The sequence below is a fragment of the Podarcis pityusensis genome (assembly GCF_964106645.2).
Source record: "Podarcis pityusensis genome assembly, chromosome: 3".
In the NCBI taxonomy this organism is placed as follows: Eukaryota; Metazoa; Chordata; class Lepidosauria; order Squamata; family Lacertidae; genus Podarcis; species Podarcis pityusensis.
Genome location: NC_138026.1, coordinates 66251683 through 66274383, shown reverse-complemented (window position 1 = coordinate 66274383; position 22701 = coordinate 66251683). Strand labels below are relative to the sequence as shown.

The following is a 22701-nucleotide window of genomic DNA, read 5'->3' as shown; positions in this document are numbered from 1 at the left end:
TTGTATACAATTTTTTCCCTTCATAATGAAAAGCTCATCTCAGGGCTCATTGTTATTATTGGAGTTGGACTCTTTTAATAAAAAAGAGCGGAGGCATTACCCTTTTAAACTCATTATCCTAAAAATATATATTCAATTCCTTTGCTTTAGCAGACCTTACGGTCCAAAAAATTGGCCTCAGCAACATCTCCAATCAGTCTTACTATTTCTACCCTTTATTCTGTAAGAGCTAGAGAATCACAATTCAAAAGCTGGAAACAAAAAGGGCTACAAACAATAAGAGACCTCTGTAGGGGAATAAAACCTATCACTGGAGTAAAAATAAAAGCACAATTAGGTAACCTTGAAACAAATTGGTGGTCCATACATGAAATTATAGATTTCTCTGTAAACCCAACAAACCCACCAGAGCCTTAAAACATATTGAACAACTAATTTTAAATTCTATCTACGCATCGAAAAATTTACTCTGAAATATCTAAAAGATTATCTGTGATGTGTGATGTGATGACAGCGGATCTAATCTCCTTAAAATCTATATGGAAAACAGATTTACTCAATGAAATTGATAATGCAGACTGGCAAAAACTTTGGAGGGAAAAATATTTTAAGTCAGTGTCAGCTAAAATGACAGAAAATAGTTTAAAAACAATTCACAGATGCTACCACACACCTGTAAAATGCCACAGTTTAAGCTCTCATTCAAGTCCTTTTTGTTGGAGAGGATGTCAACATTTAGGTTCATATTTCCATATGTGGTGGGAATGCAAACCTGGACATTTACTTTGGAAAATGGTATTTATTAAGGAACAGGTGATGCAACCTGATCTGAGGCTAGGTTTATTAAATCTGTTTATAGATGGCTATAAGAATTTACTGTTTAAGGACCTACTAATCTTTTCATGTCTGCAACTAGAAATACATTAACACAATATTGGAAAACAGGTACTAACTTAACTTTAGAGACATGGTGGGATAGACTATGGAACATAGCTCTTATGGAAAAAGCAGAAAAGCATCAACCAGAAGAGCACTAATGAGTACAAAGACCAAATAATATTTTGAAACTGTATGGTACATGTTTAATCAGCACACTGGAAAGGTGAATGTTATCCCCCTACAACCAGCTAACCATGACTCACACTGGGACAAACTTTTAAGACTCCTAGCTGCTATAATAAACTCTAAAGTATCATAAAATCTGCTTAATGTTTGACTTTGTACATGCATGGGAATGTTTCTTGAGGGGTGGGGGTTATATGGAGATTGTTTGCTACATATATTTTCAGAAACTGAAAGTTAAAAAAGTAAAGATACACCTTTTTTTTTAAGTCAATGACAGTTTAGAATTTAAAAAGCATTGGGCTACATTGCCATTGCCACCCAGTGATAACAGGAGACAGAGACTGGTGTCATATACTGGCTGGGATCACTTTCCTTACAACCACCTGTTTTGGGGAAACCAGTATCTGTTGCAAGCACAGTTTTGAAGCGCCCTAAGTAGTGTTATTTGCAGGTTCCTCCAGACCCATAAAATACTCCAAAGCACAGAGATAGTTCATTGGGGCTGATGGAAGGTGTAAGGTAGTTTCCAAAAAACCAGGTTGCTTCACTTACCACCAGAGTCACTTAGATGCTGCCTAGTGGGAGTTTGACTAGTTTGTCTGATTGGATACATTATCAACATGCTCTAACAGTGCACTCCTATGTGTGTTTACTCAGAAAAAACCCCACTGGGTTCAAGAGGCCTTACCCCCAGATAAAGGTACACTGGATTGCAACCTAAAAGCTGAGACACTTTCTATAAACTGTGACAGTCTTACTTACTGAATATGTGATAAAGTTGAAATATATCATATAATGCTTTCCTGCAGAGACAACACAATTCTATCTGACTACATAAATCACTATGAGATGGGGACAAATGATTGATTCATTTAAACCTATATTTGTTTGGGGACCTTTTGACCCTATTAGTTCAAAAATAGGGAACTCTAATTATTATAAGCCAAATCAGTTTAAATTCATTATTTTTTTAAGAGACCCAAGGTCTTCTAAAAGAATCCATAAAATATTACTGAAAGTTTAAAAGGCCACTTACTTTCAGACGTGCAAGCTGAATGGCTGAAAATTTCCTCTCTCCATGAACTAATGGAACCAATCTATTATATAAGGCCTGCAAAGAACATACAGTATAATGAAAATCAGAAGGCAAAGTGCCAGTCCCCCATCAAGGATCATAAAGTGCAGTCCTGATTCTGCTAATAATGCATTTCCCAATTCTATTCCAAATTGGTCTCCACCCATTACAGCTTCTGAGACATTCTTCTTCCCATTTAAAGGGCAATTGATGCAAAATTAACAACTATCATAACCAGCAAGATGTCTTTCATCTGCTCAGGAAAGAGGGTTTGCATACTGCGAGTACTTCCACCACACAGAGCCCATGCCGCACTTCCTTTGGGATTACTAGACCCTAGGGAAGGACTTTAGAGCTCTACTCAGCAGAACAAGAAGGTTCCCCAAGCACGGCAGTATTGGCTCACCACATTTTGAAGTAAATACATATTACAATCTAAAAACAAGGGCTCCCATAAGGCCATTAAGGTTCTGCAATTATCAGATGGCACTGCTCCTTAGGAGCCTTATCAGTATGGACTAAACACTCAGTTTCCGGGACGGAAGACGAGAGTTCCCTTAACTACTGCCATGCCCTCAAGAACAGAATTTTCCTTCAAGAGGTGAATTACAACCTTTCCATTATAAAGGAGAATATAAAGGGGTATATATTTGGGAACACTCTTGGAATGCAACCTAAACCTCTTCTCTGGCAACCTCAAAAGCCCAGCACTGAGAATCCAAAATGCTGTTTTTTGGTCCGTCTAGAACAGAGGTAGCCAGTGTGTTGCCCTCCAGGTGTTGCATGTCTACATCTCCCAGCATTTCTAACCATTGGCCGTGCTGGCTAGGGCTGATGGGAGTTGGAGTCCAGCAACATCTGGAGGACAGCATGTTAATTACCTCTGCTCCAAACTGTGACAAAAATGCTGGCTCTGTATATAGATGAACCTTGAGTGGAAAAGGTCTCTAAATCCACTGGATTACACCAAAACATATACACAAATTATTAAATGGCCAATAATGAATTATTTAAAATGCTTTTAACTGCTGTGTTTTAGGAAATGCAGTATTCACAGTAACAATCAGATAACATTAGTGATGGAAATTATAAAATGGTTGGGTTTACCTTATCAGACTGAGTACTTTCATGCAGAATCCTTGCATCTATAGCAGCAGCCAGCAAATTATTTGCTGCAGTAATGGCATGAATATCTCCAGTTAAGTGAAGATTGAACTACGGATGAATTAAAAATGAGAAAAACATTCATTTTGAGCCGACTGGTGAAACCCATCCAAGCCCTTTCACTTGTGGGATTAACAGATCAGTTGAACAACTTTCAAATTGTTGTGGAAATATGATTAAATCATCATCATTGTAGCTGAAGCGATTTAATAGGCGAGAGAGGGTCTCAGTTCAGTGGATGATAGTTTATAGCCAACACAACTCAAGTACAGATAAATTAAGACTAGCTGGAAAATAAGTTTTAGCTAGGATGCAGCAACCTGCAATTTGATTCATACATTCATGCTTTTTATTTATGATGTGAATGTTGAAGGACAGAATATACTGTGTACTTCAAAATGATTGTGTGAACTTATATTGGAAACAGAATGCTGGGTGGATGGCTGGTCTCATGTTCCCATGAATTTCATAACACAATTGAGCAAAAGTGTCTCAAACCAAGACAAAAAGTACAGTATGAGAAAATTAATGGCATTACACAAGGGATGAAAGTTAATCTGCTGATTAAAGAGATTTCAAAGAAATGAATATTTGTCTCTGTATGTATTTACTCTTTGACAACAGAAAGAGAGGAGCTAAAGTCCATATTCAATGGTGCGAAGAAAACTTTAGCTTACCTCTTCCATTGGGATGACTTGAGCATATCCGCCCCCTGCTGCTCCACCTACGCAGCAAATGAAATGCTTATGTTACATTAGTAAAACTATTCTGAAGGAAGGCTTGAATAAACCATAAAAGAAGAAATGGAATGATGCAAAATTTTGAGTCTCTAATGAGATTCAGAAAACAAAGAGTATTCCACTAAGCATGGCCCACAAGTATGGATGGGAAATATTGAGATACATTTCAGAGGCAGCAAACTGAAAGTGTGGATGTGTGGGTAAAAATGCACAAAAGTACACACTGAAAAGTCTACCCACATACACATTGACACCCCGGTGTGGAAACAGTCTCAGCTGTGTATCTATGAAATAGATAATCACCCACATGATAAAGCTGTGTGCATATCTTGAAAGTCTACAAAAATTGTTATGCACCATACTCTCTGGACATGCCTTTAAAATCAAAGAAAAAGAACAACTCTAAAACACACAAATATTTCACCTTTTTCCTTTAGCCAAAACAGTCCAGAAGCTATATTATACTGTATAATATGAAAGGATGAGTACCTTTAACACCAAATGTAGGTCCTTGAGAAGGCTGCCTCAGACAGGCAAAGGAATTTACTTTAAGGTGGGCTGTCAGAGCCTGAACGAGGCCAATTGTCACAGTGCTCTTTCCTTCTCCAAGTGGGGTTGGTGTAATCCTAACAACACGGGAGGATGAAATGTATAAAATCAATAGGCCTGCTGACATCGGTTTTACTATGAGTATGGAAAAGCTACCAATGCAAGCCGAATAAAAATTAACAGTATAATCAATTTCAACTAAACGATGCTATTATAAAACAGGCAATTTACATCTGTTACACTAACTTTGGTTGACATCCCATGGTATCAGCCTCCTTGTGGAACAGGCTTCCTCTCCTGCCGTGGGATTTTGTCCTCCTTTCCTTCCCCCAGGGCCCTCATGTACTCCCAAAATCTGCTCAAGAGTTGGGAAACCCATTGGAGCAGATTTGGGGTGGTGTACAGGGCTACAGCAGGGAGGAGTGGAAGGGGAAGTTCTATTGCATCTGCTTGCATGATATTGGATATCACCCAAATGTCAATACCACTTCTGTTAAAGCAACTGACTTAAGAACAGGGAAAACAAATTGTTTTGGCAACTGTTCTGAATACCTGGAACATACACTGAATTCGGTATAGATTTACATGCAAGACCAAAGCCTCTCCAACTTTCTTGAAAACTCATTCTTCAACATTTAAGGGGATATACAATGAATAGGCTTATCGAGTGTACCATTATTTAGTGAACCATTATTTCCTAACCTCTCCAAGCATGAATGAGAAAGGGGGCGGGGAATACATTTTGTACAAAAACCCACCATAAAAAACAAGGAGTGTGAATAATATGTTAGAATAATAAATAAAGACGTGTTAGTAAAGTGCAAATAATAATACTTGCAAAACCCTAAATCTACATGAGCCCTTGGGAGTTTTTAAACAGAGGGAAGTATTTCATATGCTAGATAGGAGAATGGAATAAGAACACTATTTGGCCTACCCTGCTCCCAACAATAAAGTGGAAAGGATATTTCTCCCATGTAGTTATATCCCACTGTCACAATTACAGCTGTGCAGCTGCATTCCTTATTTCAAGTTGTACATAGATACTTGCTAATCATGTTCGCCCTCAACAGCAGCTCTATTTTATCAAGGAACATCAGATATACAACCATCCAGATGTATGTTTTCCTAAAACATTTCAACTTTTAAAATAATTATCACAGACAGGGAATGATAATCATACAGAAGCAATTAAACAAATACCATATGAATTGAAATAAAATGTAACTAGGTATGGTTCTAGTAAGATTGATGGCAAGAGAACCACCATCGTATCCTTTTCTGATAGAGTTCAAATTTGAAAGTCTACAAGCTCAGTTTGAAGATAATGGGATGCACACTTGAAACGCTAAGTATGTCACATTCTGAACCAACATACCTAGAAATTATGGTGTAATTGGAATCAATAAAGTAAACTGAGATCACAATGGTTTAAAGAGAAAGAGAATTCAGCTAAGTTCTGATAAAAAATGAAGTTATATGGGTGATATGAAACTATATTTTGTTCCATCTCCTAATACATCAATGCTTGGTTAATTTCTATTCTGTCTTAAAAAAAACCCACCCTATATACACACACCTAAAGTATGATTAATGATTATGAATTACCCTAGAAAGATTTCAAAACCAGCCAAACAATTCATCTGGGGCATCTCTCTCATCAGGCAGAGAAAATTCATGTTAAAAACAAAACAAAATAAGATTACGTTTTCATTCACATCACTCCCACTCAGTTTCTAAGGGAAAAGCTTGCCAAGATATGCTATACTTAACTGTTTAAATCTGTGATACTTTAGTACTTGCAGTGAAATAAGTAGTTTATTAAAGGAATGTGACATTAAGGATTACATTTTCATTCCCAGGGACATACAAGTATTCATGCATATGCTAGCCAAAAGGGGTAACTCCTATAGCATGACCTCCTGAAGACTCTAGCTAGAAATCCACCTCTAATTAGAAACATCTTTGCTTCAGCATTAGAAACTATGCAAAAGGTCCAGCTGTCCTCTGTATGGTACGATCACTTCTGGTGAGAGATACAGTCTGAAATATTTGTTTTATAGATTACCATCTTTCAAAAAACTAATAATTGAGTATTTTGCCCCCACAGTTGCTATGAAATAATGTGTTCTGCCTATTCTCTCTTACGCAGCAGCAGAACACAAACTCTCAAAGGCATAAAGCTTTTAACTATGATCACTGGTGCCAAGAGGACTGACCAGTTTTCTTTTCCAGCCCATCTAGTACCATGAAATATGTTGTTTGCCAGAAGCCAATCATGGATTTTGAACCTGGAGGCTTGGAGATGTTGTGGATCCAGTTTGTGACTATCAGCACCAAGGACCCAAACAGAAGTAGTGTTAAAATGCACATGTTGTCTGTGGAAGCGTGTCCAGAAATCTCTCCTTCCACTGGCACATGAGTAGGTATATAAAAAAGCACCATGGTGTAAGTGTAAGTCCTAAGAGACATGACAGAAGTGGAGGCTAGATATGGAGCTATTTGCATCAGTAGCCACACAGCAGAACACGTAGTCTCATTCCATAATTTGGCCAAAGAGAGAAATTGGTCTGCAAGAGCTACCTAAAGACCTACTGAGTAACAGGGTCAATGAGAAAGCCTATTTTTTGTGAGCTATTATTTGAATGTTCTGTTACTTCAGACAGACAGTGAGAGCACAGTTCATGCTGTCCTGAATACTTATTAAGAAATAACCCTTTTCCGAAATACAATTGTTTCTACTGAATTCTTTGCTATCTGACAATGTGAGCGCATAGAATGTTGCCAAACTCCATCTGCTCTCTGTGGAAAAACACTATATTTTAATTAAATGCTATATTTTAATTAAAAAACAATGAAACTTTCAAATTGTAAGGGCATTCTCTCATTTTGTAAACTGGATATGTAAGGCAGTGGGGGACTAGAAAGTAGTTAATATAGTATTCTGAATCTATTAGGACACTTCAAAGGAGAATATGGAAATAAGTTGAATTTCTCTCACTTTTCCTTTGGTTTAAAACAGATTTGCCAAGGGCTTAATTTGAAAGAAGCCCTTTCTAAAAATGGACTAGCAAGCTAAACTTAGCCTTTGGCAGTTTTTCTTTTACAATTCATATAGTCAGTGTCCTAAAATATTTTAACCTTTTAAAGAAGTGAAGCCTAGAAGAATCTCTCTCCTAACCCCATCACTAAACAGTGCAAAATAAATTATTCCTATTCTGCAATCACTTGCCCTAGATTTATTTTATTCATAAAACTATTTATTTACCATTTTAACATAACAAACATGAATGCAGTTTACAGTAATATCTATATATAATAGAAACACATACAAATTTAAAATCAGAAACCATCAACTTATATTTATGGAAAAATGTATTTTTAATGGCCAGCATAAACATGGTAGAATAACTGTTTTAAAAACAGGAAGCAGAGAACAGGAAGAAGATGGAGGGCTGTAAAAAGTGGAGATCCAAAGGATAGGTATTGGGGCCTGTGCTTTTTAACTTATTTATAAATTATCTAGAATTAGGGATGAGCAGTGAGGTAGCCAAATGATAACAAATTGTTCAGTTTGACAGAGGTCTATAAGACTGTACATGGTAAGAAGAAAGTAGATAAGTATAAGTTTTTCTCTCATAATACTGGAACCTGGAACTGAATGTTGAAAGGTTCAGGACAGACCAATGAAAGTACTTTTCACGCAGCATAGGAGAAGGAAAATTTGTGAAAATCATCTCTTTCTCCACTCCAATTTTTAGTTCATGGAAGTTCCACTGAATGAAAGAGCCTTCAAGCAAGACTCAAATGGATAGAACCCAATGTACTTAAAGATACTTAGCAGAACAGTCATAATTCAGAGCAGTGAGACAGGATAGGTGGATTCATGGCTTAAAATGGAGAAAGGTGAAACTTATAAGACTACCACCTGGTATACTCCACTAAGTCTGAAAGCAGAACAGCATAGCATCTGCTGCTAATCCCCGGAATAATTGGGGATAAAATAAGCCCTGAGCTGATGTATATTTGCAAAGGGCTTATCAATTACATAGGGCATTTAAGATGGAAACAAGCATTGTTATTTTAATTCCTTCTATTCTAATTTTTTTTTTTATACTTTTTCTTGAGTAGTTCCCCATCCCCATCCCCCCCTTTTTTGAAAAGATAAATGGACTACAAGAAGAGAGAGAGGGAGAATATTTTTAAGTGTTGTGGACTTAAAATCTGGAAAAATACATATTAAATAAGTTGAAGTAAGTTGAAGTGCAAGTTGGGAGAGTTTAGTAAGAAAATGAAACAAAATACTTCTTACCCAGCAACCAGCACATATTTTCCATCTGGTTGATCTTTTAACCTTTCCAGCAGGGACAGACGTACTTTGGCTTTGCTTTGGCCATAGATTTCAATTTCATCTGCAAGCAATCCTATCTCCCTAGCAAGGACATCAACAGCTTTTGGATTCTGTCCTCGGGAAATCTCAATATCACTGCAAAGGAAAACAAATTAGAGCCAGGAGATCTCTGTCAACTTAGATGGTCATAAGCAAGGAGGAAGATGGCAGCAAAAAAATACTGAGAACAACAGAGTTACTATTGGCATGTCACGGTCCTCTCGTTCCTTCATTTTATTTTGTGAACCACCCTGAGATCTACGATGAAGAGCAGTATATAGATTTAATTAATAAATAATAAATAAAATTGCAAACTTACACTGCAATCTTATGCATGTATGTTTACTCGAAAGTAAGCCCTGTGGGGCTTCCTCCAAATAAATGTGCATATGCCTGCGGTAAAATAAGTTATAAAACATTAATACTACCATTTTGGAAATGTCTTACTATATAAAGGTAAAAGTACCCCTGCCTATCAGGGCCAGTCGTGACCGACTCTAGGGTTGCGCGCTCATCTCGCTCAAGAGGCCGGGAGCCGGCGCTGTCCGCAGACACTTCCGGGTCACGTGGCCAGCGTGACGAAGCTGCAGCTGGCGAGCCAGCACCAGCACTGCACACGGAAACACCGTTTACCTTCCCGCTATAAAGCGGTCCCTATTTATCTACTTGCACTTAGGGGTGCTTTCGAACTGCTAGGTTGACAGGAGCTGGGACCGAACAACGGGAGCTCACCCCGCCGCGGGGATTCGAACTGCCGACCTTACAATCAGCAAGTCCTAGGCACTGAGGTTTTACCCACAGCGCCACCCGCGTCCCTGGTCTTACTATATAGAGGTGACTAAAACTAATTGTAAATGAAGGGCCAGAACTCAGTAGTAGCAATTATGGGGTGTGTGAAAGAGAGATGGGAAGAGTGAAAGAGAGAGAGAGGATGATGATAATGATTTATTAAATTTATATACTGATCTCAGAGAAAGAGAGAGAAGGAAGGAAGGAATTGAGGAAGGAAGGGGACTGAGTCTCTCTCTCTCTCTCTCTCTCTCTCACACACACACACACACAAAATAATATTGTACTCTTTAGAAAAGCCCCTACAATGCTTTCACATTTCCTTAGGCATAAATCTCTTGGCTGATTGATATTTATAAAGGGAAACCCAGGGATTCATATATTTGAACTTGGGAGAGAGATGCTAACACACACACACACACACACACACACACACACACACACTGTGCTGCTGCTCCCCCATTAGGTAGTATAACTGGGCAGATACAAAGCAGATACCTAACCAAACAAGGGGGAAATGCGATGGGGAGAACAACAAAATGCAAAAACGAGCCAAGGCAAGGATATTGTATCTGTGTCAAGCTTCACAGAGAGCATACTGTAGTCAGGATAATGTGAATCGTATCAGTTGTGCTCGACATAGATACAAAGAAGAGCTTTGCTTGTCTAGAAGATTACAAGGCAATCTTCCATTTTTAGAGGGCATCGGACTACTTTAAATGTAAATACTGCTGGGAGGAAAAAAGCTTCAAAGATTCACTAGAATGCTTCTCCATCTCTGCTACAAAATCATCTCAAGCCGTCTTCCCTTGCAGCAATCACTTTCATTCTGCCTGCCCTCAGCATGAGCTACTGCTATATGATGTTTCACATGAAAAAGCTGTGTGCTGGTAACAGCAGGATTCCAATGAACTGGTAGCAATAGATGGAATCATAATTGTTAACCTTCCAACACCAAATCCCTTCAGCTTGATACAGGGGGATTCATAGGGGCTCAAACTGGTAAATGCTGGATGGCCAAGGTGCGTTGGAAAAGCCCTGAGCACTCTTCCTTCCTGTCTCCTCAATGACAAACTCAACATATTATGAATACATTTAGCCCTGGCATATTTCAATTTAAAATATACATAGCTAGAAGGGGATGTAGCAAGCTGGACTGGGATCGTGGGGGCAAGGAAGCATTAAGCTTTTGCACCCTCCCTCCCCCCCCCCCCCCGGTTTGGAACTGCCTCCACACTTGGCATTCAAAATGGGAAGAAAGGCCCCATGGGTACCACTTGCTTTCTGCTTAGCACAGCTGGGGCCAGGTAAGGACTGAGTGACAGCACAAAAGCATCAGCAACAGTGTAACTTTGTTTTGGTCACCGTCACACTTCTTTACACAAGGCAAGATGCAGTTACGTCATGCACTGGCAAGCTCTTGGAAGTAGATATATTGCAAGTCAAGTATTTATGCCTAGCTGTTGCAGTCTGCAATGTTTGCCAGAGTGTTTTAGATAGCAAGTGTTACCAGATGTTAAATGCGTCAATGTATTCAAGAATAACTGCAATGTTCTCTTTCAGGATTCAGTCACCCCCACTATCCTCTGCACCGATAGACTGAAGTGAAAATGGACTGATGCCGCAGAGTTGGTTAAGCCAAGCAGGTATGTGCCTCATGGGAGCCCCATGCAAGAACATGATGGAAGCATAACAAATATGCAGAGAGCTTGCACCTACTTTAAGAATTTCATTATTGAGTATTTTGGGGAGGAAACCCTGCAGATGTTACAGTAATATCTTGGAAATACCTCTAATTAATACTCCGAGTTCAGAAAGAGCCTAACACAGATGTTCACAGTTTCAATTTGCATGTTGCTTTCTTGTCACTTTTCAATGAATGACTCATCTGTTTTACTATAATAAAGCATATTATTGAATGAGGATACAGTGGTGCCTCGCAAGACGAAATTAATCCGTTCTGCGAGTCTCTTCGTCTTGCGGTTTTTTCGTCTTGCGAAGCACGGCTATTAGCGGCTTAGCGGCTATTAGCGGCTTAGCGGCTATTAACGGCTTAGCGGCTTTAAGAAAAAGGAAACAAACTCACAAGAACTCGCAAGACGTTTCGTCTTGCAAAGCAAGCCCATAGGGAAATTCGTCTTGCGGAACGACTCAAAAAACGGAAAACTCTTTCGTCTTGCGAGTTTTTCGTCTTGCGAGGCATTCGTCTTGCGAGGCACCATTGTACTTTATATCTCCCATCTGTCCACCAATGTTTCATTTGTGTGTAAAATAAACAGTTATGTAGTTCCAATAGCCAAACAGAAATCCTACAAATCATAAAATATTTACATGTATTTTAACCTAACCCATAACACAATATACACGTTGACCTAATTTAAGGGTTTTTGGTTTTTTTAATTGTCTCCTCCCTGCCCATTTTGGCATGCTGGAGAATGCATTTATTGGATCTGTGAAAATTTAAAGATATTGAATCTTTTTCCTATTGCCATCTGGAAATGTGCTGTTCTGTTAGAAGCCTCAAATGATAGAACTCAAATTGGTTGCGAGAACTTTAAACAAAACAAAACAAACAGCCCGAATACACACACACACAATATTAAGGCACATTAAAAAAAATTGGGGGGAGAAATCTTTAAAATGTTATTTTGTCAAAAAAATAATAAAGGCAATTTATGCACAACTCCTCTAGAGGTATGGGACAAATTATGAATACTCTCATCCATCACCACACAGGTGTGTATGCAAAGCCCTGACTTTGCTTCGATCCCACTTTGCCCCAGCAAGCTGTAGTGATGCTGGGGATCAGGAAGTCAGCTCCACTCCACCTCATAGCCACTACTGATGAATGGCAGCCTGAGCTTCTTAGAGGAAGGGATGAATTTTAAAAAACCCACTGGCTATTTAATAAATAAATAGTGTTGGCAAACAACTTACAAAACTGACCACTTGGGGGTCAGAAAAGCCCGGGCTTAGTTTAATACTTGAACCGCTTGTTTGAAAGCAGTGCCTTATGCTTCTTAACTTTGTACCCTACAAATAGTTTGCCATTGCTTTCATTTTTAACTTTCAATTCTTTGGTATTTTATTGTGATTTTATTGAATACTTAATATTCATTTTCAATCTATACCGTAAGTCACACTTACAATATTCCTGCATTTGCAGGCAGTTGGACCAGCTGACCTTCAGAATACCTTCCATCTCTACAAATTGTATGATTCTATGTAGCTGAAAAGTGGGATAGAAATAGTTTAAATACATACAAACATACCTGGGAACGGGCGAAAGGGGTTGCAGCTTTAAGCAGCGAAGATTCCAGCTCTTATACTGTTGGGTCTGTATCCACTGCTCACTGATCTTTACAAAGTTCTTTTTTGAAATTGAAAGGGGGGGAAAAGATTGTAATATACAGTTGGAAACCCATATTCTGTTTCTTACACTTTTCAAGTCCATTTCCTGTTTCATAAACTTTGAGGTATGAAGGAGGGTGATTTTGTTGCGGGAAATGCCTAATTAGGGATTGTGTTCCATGGGTTCCCTGTGTCCCACGCTGTACACTCCATCTGCCTTCTGGATTCTAAAATTAATTTTGCAATTGTGCATGCACAATTTGCCACTGTTTTCAGTTTGCAAATTTTTCCTTATAGATTGCTAATGCATATTACTAGTACATGTGCACATTGATTAATTCACAGTACAAAAAGAACTCCTGCTCATGAGCCTGTGGGACTGTCTTATTTTCTCTCTCTTATATTTCAAGAGCCAAAAAGGTAGTACATAGTCTTACAAACCTGCATGCACATTGCCATCGCCAGCTGACCTAAATCCTCACTCAGAGGGGAGTCACTGCTCCTAACTGACTGTTCGCCAGACACATTTTGTCCTGCAAAATATTTTTTGAAAATAATCACATAAATTAATCGGGAAAGACAATCGGAACTATGCAGGGAGAAGATGACTTGACACCATTAGCAAAATTGTCAATAACTGTAAGGATTTTAATCCCTTCAGTATTTTCAGTTGGAAAGATCCTAAAAGTAGGAAAATGCCAAATATAAAGCAAGATTAATTGTACCTACCTGCAGGTTTTGTTCTCTACAGATGTGCACATAACAAAAGGAGTAACCACCAACATATGAAGCTACCTCAAGCAGCTGTCACACAGTAGCTATAATATATGCCTCACCCCTTCTAATAATATTTTTAGGAAGTTTGACAGAGAGTTTGCATAGTGCATCCCTAAAATTAACACTGACTAAGGAAAGAAGGTCCATTGCTATGGAAAGTTTCATAAAATGTTCAGAAGCCCTTACAATAAGTTGAGAAAAACATTATGAAAAAACAACTCATAGTCTTTTCCAATACATTTTTCATTGTCAATATTCCCCTATACAACACCAGACGTTGTACAACATTCTAGTGTAAATGTATTACATTTATGATCTACAGTATTCTGATTTCATTAAGATCACTTTCAGGCATCAGCTGATGCTGCAATCTTCAAATGATTTTTAAAAAGACATTGACTTTGTGATAACTTGCTCTCTGAGAAGATGAGCTTCTCCATTATCCAGTGACCACAGTGAATATGAAGTTACTACAGCACAGTATCAGTGAACCTGAATACCAAAACCAATAATTAACCTTAAGGAAATTCAAAGATAAATAGTTCTCTTTTGAAGCCCAAGATGACCAGAGAGGAAAAAATACATGCCTGGCTTGCATCAGCGGCCAATAGGAATGGCCACTTGGTACCCAGCAGCAAAGAATCAGCACCAGGATAACCATTTTGTTGAGCACAAATAATGCTGACCTGGAACTGTCCATTAAAGGTAAAGGTAAAGGTACCCCTGCCCGTACGGGCCAGTCGTGTCCGACTCTAGGGTTGTGCGCCCATCTCACTTAAGAGGCCGGGGGCCAGCGCTGTCCGGAGACACTTCCGGGTCACGTGGCCAGCGTGACGAAGCTGCTCTGGCGAGCCAGCACCAGCACAGCACACGGAAACGCCATTTACCTTCCCGCAGTAAAGTGGTCCCTATTTATCTACTTGCACTTAAGGGTGCTTTCGAACTGCTAGGTGGGCAGGAGCTGGGACCGAAAGACGGGAGCTCACCCTGCCGCGGGGATTCGAACCGCCGACCATGCAATCGGCAAGTCCTAGGCACTGAGGTTTTACCCACAGCGCCACCCGCGTCCCTGAACTGTCCATTAATTTCCTCTTAAACATTCATAATTCCATGCTTTTACCACCATTTCCAGTATCATTTAGTCAGTCATTCTATCTATCTATTTATAAACTGCTTAATGTTTTTAAAATCTCTGAGCGGTGTGAGTCCAGTTCTTTTATGCCACTATGAAATTAGTTAATACAACAGGGAGGGTTAACAATTTTGCATACAAGAAGAAAAAACAATTAAATGAACAATTAACTGTTCACTTTCAAGTGTATGTGGTGAATGAGTTACCAGTATAAGGAGGTTACTGTGGTTTTACCACATCACAGCTATATAATTTCTATAGCTCTTACCTTTCATGCAAGGAACTAACATATAGCAAAATATAAAATAGCATCAAATAAAAAAGCTGGAGTCAACAAAAAGAAATGACAAATTTGTTCAATGGTAACTTTTTACTCCAAGCAGCATTTTCACTGTTATGGTCTTACAGACTATAAGCAGGGCATTCTTATAGAATGAAATAACACCAGGCAACTTTTTAAAACATAAAATAAGAAAGAATTTAATATACATATAAAAATTAAAAGGAAAGGAAAGGAAGCATGCAGATTCTTTGGTGCTATGGTTTCTGTCAGGTAAAAGCAATAGGCGCATCAATAACTACATTGCAATTAAACTATGCACATTCTTTCTATCAGAGGTATGTGTTTAATACAGATGCACACATTTAATACATATACTTTCCCCCATAAAACAATAAATATATATTTAAAAACAATAAATAAGCAGAGTGCTTCTGCTGTTCTTCCCAGGCTATTCCAGGATACAGCCTATTATAAAAACATATGCCCCAAGGCACACAGACATTGTGCAGGCAGTAAACAAAATATATTTCTTTTATTAAAATCTTGTGACTCCTCTTTTTTTACCCCTGTCTGTTCGTTCTGACAATGAAATATGTAGGTAAACATTCATGTGTGTCATTGGCAGGCACAATCTGTACTGGCACAGTACAGACTGTACTTGTGAGTTGATCCTGACACTTTAAGTTTTCTGTACCAACCGAAAACTGATAGGGATAAGGTGGAAGAAGGGATAAAAATATGAGTGGACACAAATACATTAGCTATTCAACACTGCACAGCTTGAAAGGAACTCACCCCATAAAATGTCACGTGAACAATCCACACTGGTCATCTCAGGTTTCATCCAAGTAGCTGGAATCTCTTTAGGTTTGGCACTACCCACTATCACCATATCAGCATCATGAAGCTAGGAGATGGGCATGGAGAGAAATGTCGTACAAATAAAGCATTAGCTAACAATAAAATGTACTAGATTGTGTTGTCAGATTGACACCTAACATGCTGTGTGGCTGCTATGCTTAACCCACTGTGATCAGGGAGGGAATTTCTGGTGAATCCTCCTCTTCCTGGCCCTACAGCCTCCCAAAATCCACTCCACAGGGAACAAATGTTCAGTCCAAGAATAAATTATTCACCTCTTCCACCTGGCAAGATTTTTAGTGTACCAATGCAACGGCTCCAAGAGTTCCCCACATTGCAGATGTTCTGAGGCAAGGTATGTCCTTCATCAAAATTAATGCAAGCAAATGTGCCACTTGTAGACAAAGAATTGTTTGGCAGATGCTTGAGTGGATGTGAAACAATCTCAATGGGACTCAGATGGTGTCATTGTTTTAGGGACATTGTTTTCCCCCGTATGATTTAAACGGAGTGAATGTGTTCAAAATTATAAGAATTAGAAAGGTATATCCAGCAAACTTAAATGTAACACTAAATTGGAGGTGGAAAGACCAATTCAATAATCAAGTTCATCTCCTTGCAAATGCACCATATGGTTTCTAAACAGACAGTGAACTCAATACAAAACAGATGCTACATATAATTGCAGCCAAATACTATTGAAGATGCAGAGAAGTGCTCACATAGTTCCCAAGGCTAACTAGTTATGTTGTAAAATGAGGTTTGAGAAATGATTATTGAAATCACACGACAAAGAATGAAGAAATGTCATATGAAACAATCACTTAGGCGAAGATCTCCAAAGACTCACTCTCAAAAGCGTAACCCATTCTAGCTGGCATTTTCTTCCTCCAATCTGGGGGAGATTAACACCAACAAATACTTTGAAACTTTAGCTTGTAGCAGCCCACAAGCTAATTTCAACGAGCTTTTTTATTGATGTAGGCTTAGAAGACCCACCCATTCCCCAGATAAAAAAACTAAACCCTAAAATAACAGTAATACAAGCACTTTACGCCAAAATATAATGATAACGTAACTGCAAATGTCACACAATTGGAAACCCTGCTTATGAAGAGATCAGCATAAATATTACTTTTCCCTGCAGTTGGAATCAATATCTACAAAATTACACCAGAACACCCCACTACCAAATTAAAAAGGTATAGTTAAGATATTAATGGGTTGTATGGGGTGTTAGGGGAGGGGTAGTATCTCTGGTGGGGGACACGTGCTCCTCCTGGGGTAGTTTGCTCACTTTTGGCTCCCACCGTGCACTCACCTGTGGCTCCTAGAAGCCGTCAGCATGTGACAGCGGCCACACCCCAGGCAAGTCTTCCAACTGGCCAGCTAAACCCGGCAAGGGTAGCTGATGAGCCTCAAACTCTGGGTGAGTTAGGGACTTCTCCTGCCTGCAAAGACAGGCTCTGGAGGATTGAGCAGATGTGACCAATAGTGAGTCCAATGGTCAAGAAGGGGGGTTTCCGCATGTGCTGTAGAGGGAAGTGATGGACAGAAGGGGCACATCAACCTGGAAAGGTAGCCCCTCTAGGAGAAGGAAAACTCTGATCCTAAACCTCCACCACCTTGCAGGATATCTTTGGGAGAAGAAAAGGCTGAGGAGCAAACCCTACCCAAATCCAATTTACAGTGGTGCCTCGCAAGACGAAATTAATTCGTTCCGCAAGTCTCTTCGTCTTGCGAGTTTTTCGTCTTGCGATGCACGGTTTCCCATAGGAATGCATTGAAAATCAATCAATGCGTTCCTAGGGAAACCGCCTTCAGACCAGGTCCGGGGACAGTCTGTCCCCGGACCTCTTCTGAAGGCTGGGGGGGACGGGGGACAAGGGCTTTTCTTCCCACCCCCAGCATTTTAAAAAACCCCAGGACAGAGGAGGACTTCTCCGCTGTCCGGGCGATCTTAAAATGCTGGTGGGCGGCATTTTAAAATCGCCCCGACAGCGGAGGACTTCTCCGCTGTCCGGGGCGATTTAAAAGCCCCTGGGAAGGCAGGCAGGGGGGACAAAGACTTTCGCCCCCCGCCCGCCTTCAGAAGGTGTTCCCGCCCCCCGCCCCGCTTCGGAACAGCGTTTTAAAATGCTGGGGGTCGGGAGCGAAGCGTTCGCTGCCGACCCCCAGCATTTAAAAATCTCCCCGGGACAGCAGAGAAGTCTCTGCTGTCCCGGGGAGATTTTTAAATGCTGGGGGTCGGCAGTGAACGCTTCGCTCCCGACCCCCAGCATTTAAAAATCTCCCCGGGACAGCAGAGACTTCTCTGCTGTCCCGGGGAGATTTTTAAATGCTGGGGGTCGGCAGCGAACGCTTCGCTCCCGACCCCCAGCATTTAAAAATCTCCCCGGGACAGGGGGAGATTTTTAAATGCTGGGGGTCGGCAGCGAACGCTTCGCTCCCGACCCCCAGCATTTAAAAATCTCCCCGGGACAGCAGAGACTTCTCTGCTGTCCCGGGGAGATTTTAAAATGCTGGGGGTCGGCAGTGAACGCTTCGCTCCCGACCCCCAGCATTTAAAAATCTCCCCGGGACAGGGGGAGATTTTAAAATGCTGGGGGTCGGCAGCGAACGCTCCCGACCCCCAGCATTTAAAAATCTCCCCGGGACAGGGGGAGATTTTAAAATGCTGGGGGTCGGCAGCGAACGCTTCGCTCCCGCCCGCCAGCATTTTAAGATCGCCCGGGGCAGGCGGGGGGAAGGCAGGCGGGGGGGAGCAAAGACTTTTGCCCCCCGCCGGCCTTCAGAAGAGGTCCTCTTCTGAAGGCCGGCTGTGGGCGAAAGTCTTTGCTCCCGACCGCCAGCATTTCCCTATGGGCTTTCGTCTTGCGATGCAAGCCCATAGGGAAATTCGTCTTGCGAAGCGCCTCCAAAACAGAAAACCCTTTCGTCTTGCGGGTTTTCCGTCTTGCGAGGCATTCGTCTTGCGGGGCACCACTGTATGTTGGCGTTCATAGTATACATGCAGCTTGGCAAGTGAGCAATTAGTGTTTTGACTACAGGCTAGGGAGACAGAGCACGGCAGAAATTTGCCTGGAGATAAGAGGACCTAGTAACAGCTCGGTGATTGGCTGAGGTCTCTCATATTGGCAGCATGACCTATGACATCCTTTGGCTAGTTAGGAGTATTCTGGAGTGCTTGGAGAGTGATGAAGTTCGTGTCTGCATATAGTAACTTGTATATAGCTTGTGAGTTTACTGCCGTATATAATAAACTACAAAATCAAGTTACTAGTCGTCAGCTTTGTTCCTGATCATCGTCCTGACTGAGCAGTCTCCATTGTTGCCTAGGAAAAGCTGCACTACTCTGCTAAGTTGTGCATCACTGAAGAAGTTAAGAGGTGAAGAGACTGGTCCTAGCAGCATGCGAAGGGACTTCAGAAAGTGCTCACAGGCTTCGGAGTTTTAACAGTCTTGTAAGCCTCCTTCAAGCAACTCCTGCAGCCCAGCTGGTGCCAAACATATTGCTCTGCTTTCCTTTTTGGACCACAGGAGAGAAAGCCGTGAGGGGGGTCATGTTGTCTGGGCAGCCCAGGACCTCTTTACACACTGCCCAGGCTGGAGCCTGGGCAGGTCACTTTGGTGCTTCTACAGCAATGGTTTGACTTCACCCCGAAAGGTGCACTCCATTGTCTCTGGCGACAAATGAATGCCCACAACAATGGGCGCAATAAGGGCAGGTGTATAATTTCAATTTAATTTTCTCTCCAAAAGGAATACATTATGTATGTTTGTCAAATAGCACTTCCCCTGCTAGTAAAAGGGTAAGAGCACATGAGTCAATGCCATGGAAAATTATTGTTATTACAAGGCAATATCTAACAGTGACTTTGTGTTCTGCTTTTGCAAAAGCAAAGCAGAGTCTACTCTATAGGATCTCAGTCTTTGCCATCACCTGCTATCACATCATACTTTTCATAAACATATAAGGTTATTTTTCTACCAACAGGATTATTGAAAATCAGTTTGCTTCAGGAACACAGTTCATCATCCCCTCCCTCCCAAGGCCAGCTGAATGAATCATTGATTTTTGATTCAGGAAGCACAAATTTAAATATTCCCTGGCGTTATGTGATTGAAGTATCTGAAAAGCAAATGTTGTCCAAACAGTGCAGTGTCTGCAAGTTTTCTACATAAATTTTAAGAGATAATAGGCAAGCACATCTTACCTAAAACATTTGCTATTAAATGTCTCCCTTCTTAATCAAACACACATTTATGATGAATTGGCATTTAATAAACAGTTGTTCTTTGTATTTAGCCAACTCTGATCAAGTAAGAATTCCGGGGGGGGGGGGGGGACGACCTGAACACTCCTCCTCTGTTTAAAGACCATGCAAGCCTTAAGGCAGCTGTGCCAAGACAAATGGTCATAACTAAAATCAAGTTGATCTGTAAGTTAAAGAAATATGACTTGGGTGTCCACTCCACCAAAATCAAAGGAAATGAAGAGAAATAAAATAAAATGATAGATGGCTACAAAATAATCTCAAGGCCAAATTACACATTACACATGAGATCTGTGATAGAATCTTTCATTGTTCCCCTTCTTCTTTAAGGCAGTCACAAGGGCCTCCAAATTTGATCACAACAATGGGAGAGTTTTAAGCTTTTCTCCTGCACTGTTTCTCTGACCTAAGTACTCCCCCCAATGAAAGCTGCTTTTCCTTGTGGTGGGGGGATATCCCGGTAATCCAATCTTGTTGAAGGTGGATAATTGCCAAGTAAACTTTTTCAAATATGTATTTTCACATTGCATTTTTTGCTGATGCTCTGTCTTTGGAGGCCAGCAGAGATTTAACATTTGCTCATCCCTGCAAGAGCACACAGTCCATTTTTCCAGCACTACAGCTTTCCAGCTCACATTTGGCACTAGTCATGGTTAATGCTCACTATATTTGCTGTTAAGCAAGACTGAGAAGCAAACTGGTTTCAAAACCCAACAGCTGACAGGAATGGTGCTTGTAATCTGACAGTGTACTCTTGAACGATTCTTAAAGGATTGAGAACACACAAGGATTGTGTGTACTGGAGCTTGTGAAGCTTGCAAATACTCTTGGCACTTGTGAAGCTTGCAAATACTCTTGGCACTCTTCTAGTAAACCCTCAAGCTTTGTTATTCTAAAGAGCACTAAACTCACACAGGTTATAGAACAATGTGGGAGAACAATTCACAATGTGGGACCAATGTAGGTAATATTTTTTTTAAAAAAACTGTTTTATAGATTTATAGCACTACTTCTTAATAGGATAGGATGATAATTCTCATTTCCCTTCAATATATGCAAACCATTCTAATGGTTTACAGTGGTACCTTGGTTCTCAAACTTAATCCATTCTGGGAGTCCGTTCTACTCCCAAAACCCTTCAAAAACCAAGGTGCAGCTTCCGATTGGCTGCAGGAGCTTCCTACACTCAAGTGGAAGCCACATCAGACATTCAGAGAGAGAAAGAGAGAGAGATTATATTATATAAACACATACATACACAAGCAAGCAGTGCACTTCCCAAGTAGATTTTCAGGCAACAGCAAACTGGATTAAATTGCAAAATTAATTGGCAAGTGTCAGGGGTTCAGGAGCAGAGGCAAGGGCAAGGGAGGAAACAGAGAGCGAGGGGGAGGAGGCAGAAGAAAAGATGAGTGATGACGACGACCCGAGATCTCCGAGTCTTTCCAGTGAATCAGAAGATTCACAGAAAGGAGCACCAGTGGCCAGGGCAAGGGGGGAGCCTAGGGGGACACCCCAGGAAGATAGAGCCAGAGGGGACTCAGAGGGGAGCAGTTGGAAATCGGGACCAGCGTCACCGCCAGAGAGCAGGGAAGAGGAAGGGCGCCAGGGATCAAGCGCTGGCAGCTCACAACAGGGGGGAGGGCACGAGTCAGGAGTGGCCACACCTCCATCGGGGAGCGAAGAAACGGTCAGACGGAAGGTGGAAGGTTGGGCGCGCGCGCCAAGTTCAAATGCACAGGAAAGTGGCGCAGTAGGCAGCCCGGAAAGGGAGCCAGGTCCTAAAGCCCGCCGAAAGGAGGGAGAAGAGTCAGGGGGGTCAGCGTCAGCGTCAGAGGAATCCCGGAAGGAAGAGACCCCGGGGGGCAGAGGGACCCAGAGAAGAACAGTCAGGCGGAAAAGGTGGAGCAAGGCTAGGATATTAAGTTGGTGTACAAGGGGCGGAGACTCAGATGGAGCTTCGCCGATCTAACCATTAGACGTAGGGTTGCACGCAGCAGCTTGAGAATGGAAACCGTAACTCAATAAAGACTTTTATTTAATGATCGCTGGCTAGCGTGATCCTCTGTGAGCTAGGATCTGGAAGCAACTCTGACAGTAAGCTCCATCCCTGTAAATTGTGGGCATCTACAGCCTCGCGGAGAGGAGAGAAAGCGGGTGCCTACTAGCGAGCTCACGAACGGCAGACAACATGACGGCCGAACAGCAGATAGCGGAACTCAGAGAAGCAGTGTCGCGACTGAATGCC

The 22701-nt window shown here is 41.1% G+C and overlaps 1 protein-coding gene across 1 annotated transcript in view; it reads right to left on the bottom strand.

Moving 5' to 3' along the window:
* LOC308473120 (monofunctional C1-tetrahydrofolate synthase, mitochondrial-like) overlaps positions 1–22701 on the bottom strand; it is a 120168-nt gene that overhangs the window by 78315 nt on the left and 19152 nt on the right. Inside the window, exons 8-15 of the mRNA XM_080998430.1 lie at positions 16111–16222; positions 13565–13656; positions 13045–13142; positions 8906–9079; positions 4534–4670; positions 3982–4028; positions 3248–3355; positions 2102–2176 (exon numbers count right to left, since the gene is read on the bottom strand). Coding sequence (XP_080854556.1) covers positions 2102–2176; positions 3248–3355; positions 3982–4028; positions 4534–4670; positions 8906–9079; positions 13045–13142; positions 13565–13656; positions 16111–16222 — 843 coding nt within the window. The remainder of the gene's footprint in view (positions 1–2101; positions 2177–3247; positions 3356–3981; positions 4029–4533; positions 4671–8905; positions 9080–13044; positions 13143–13564; positions 13657–16110; positions 16223–22701) is intronic.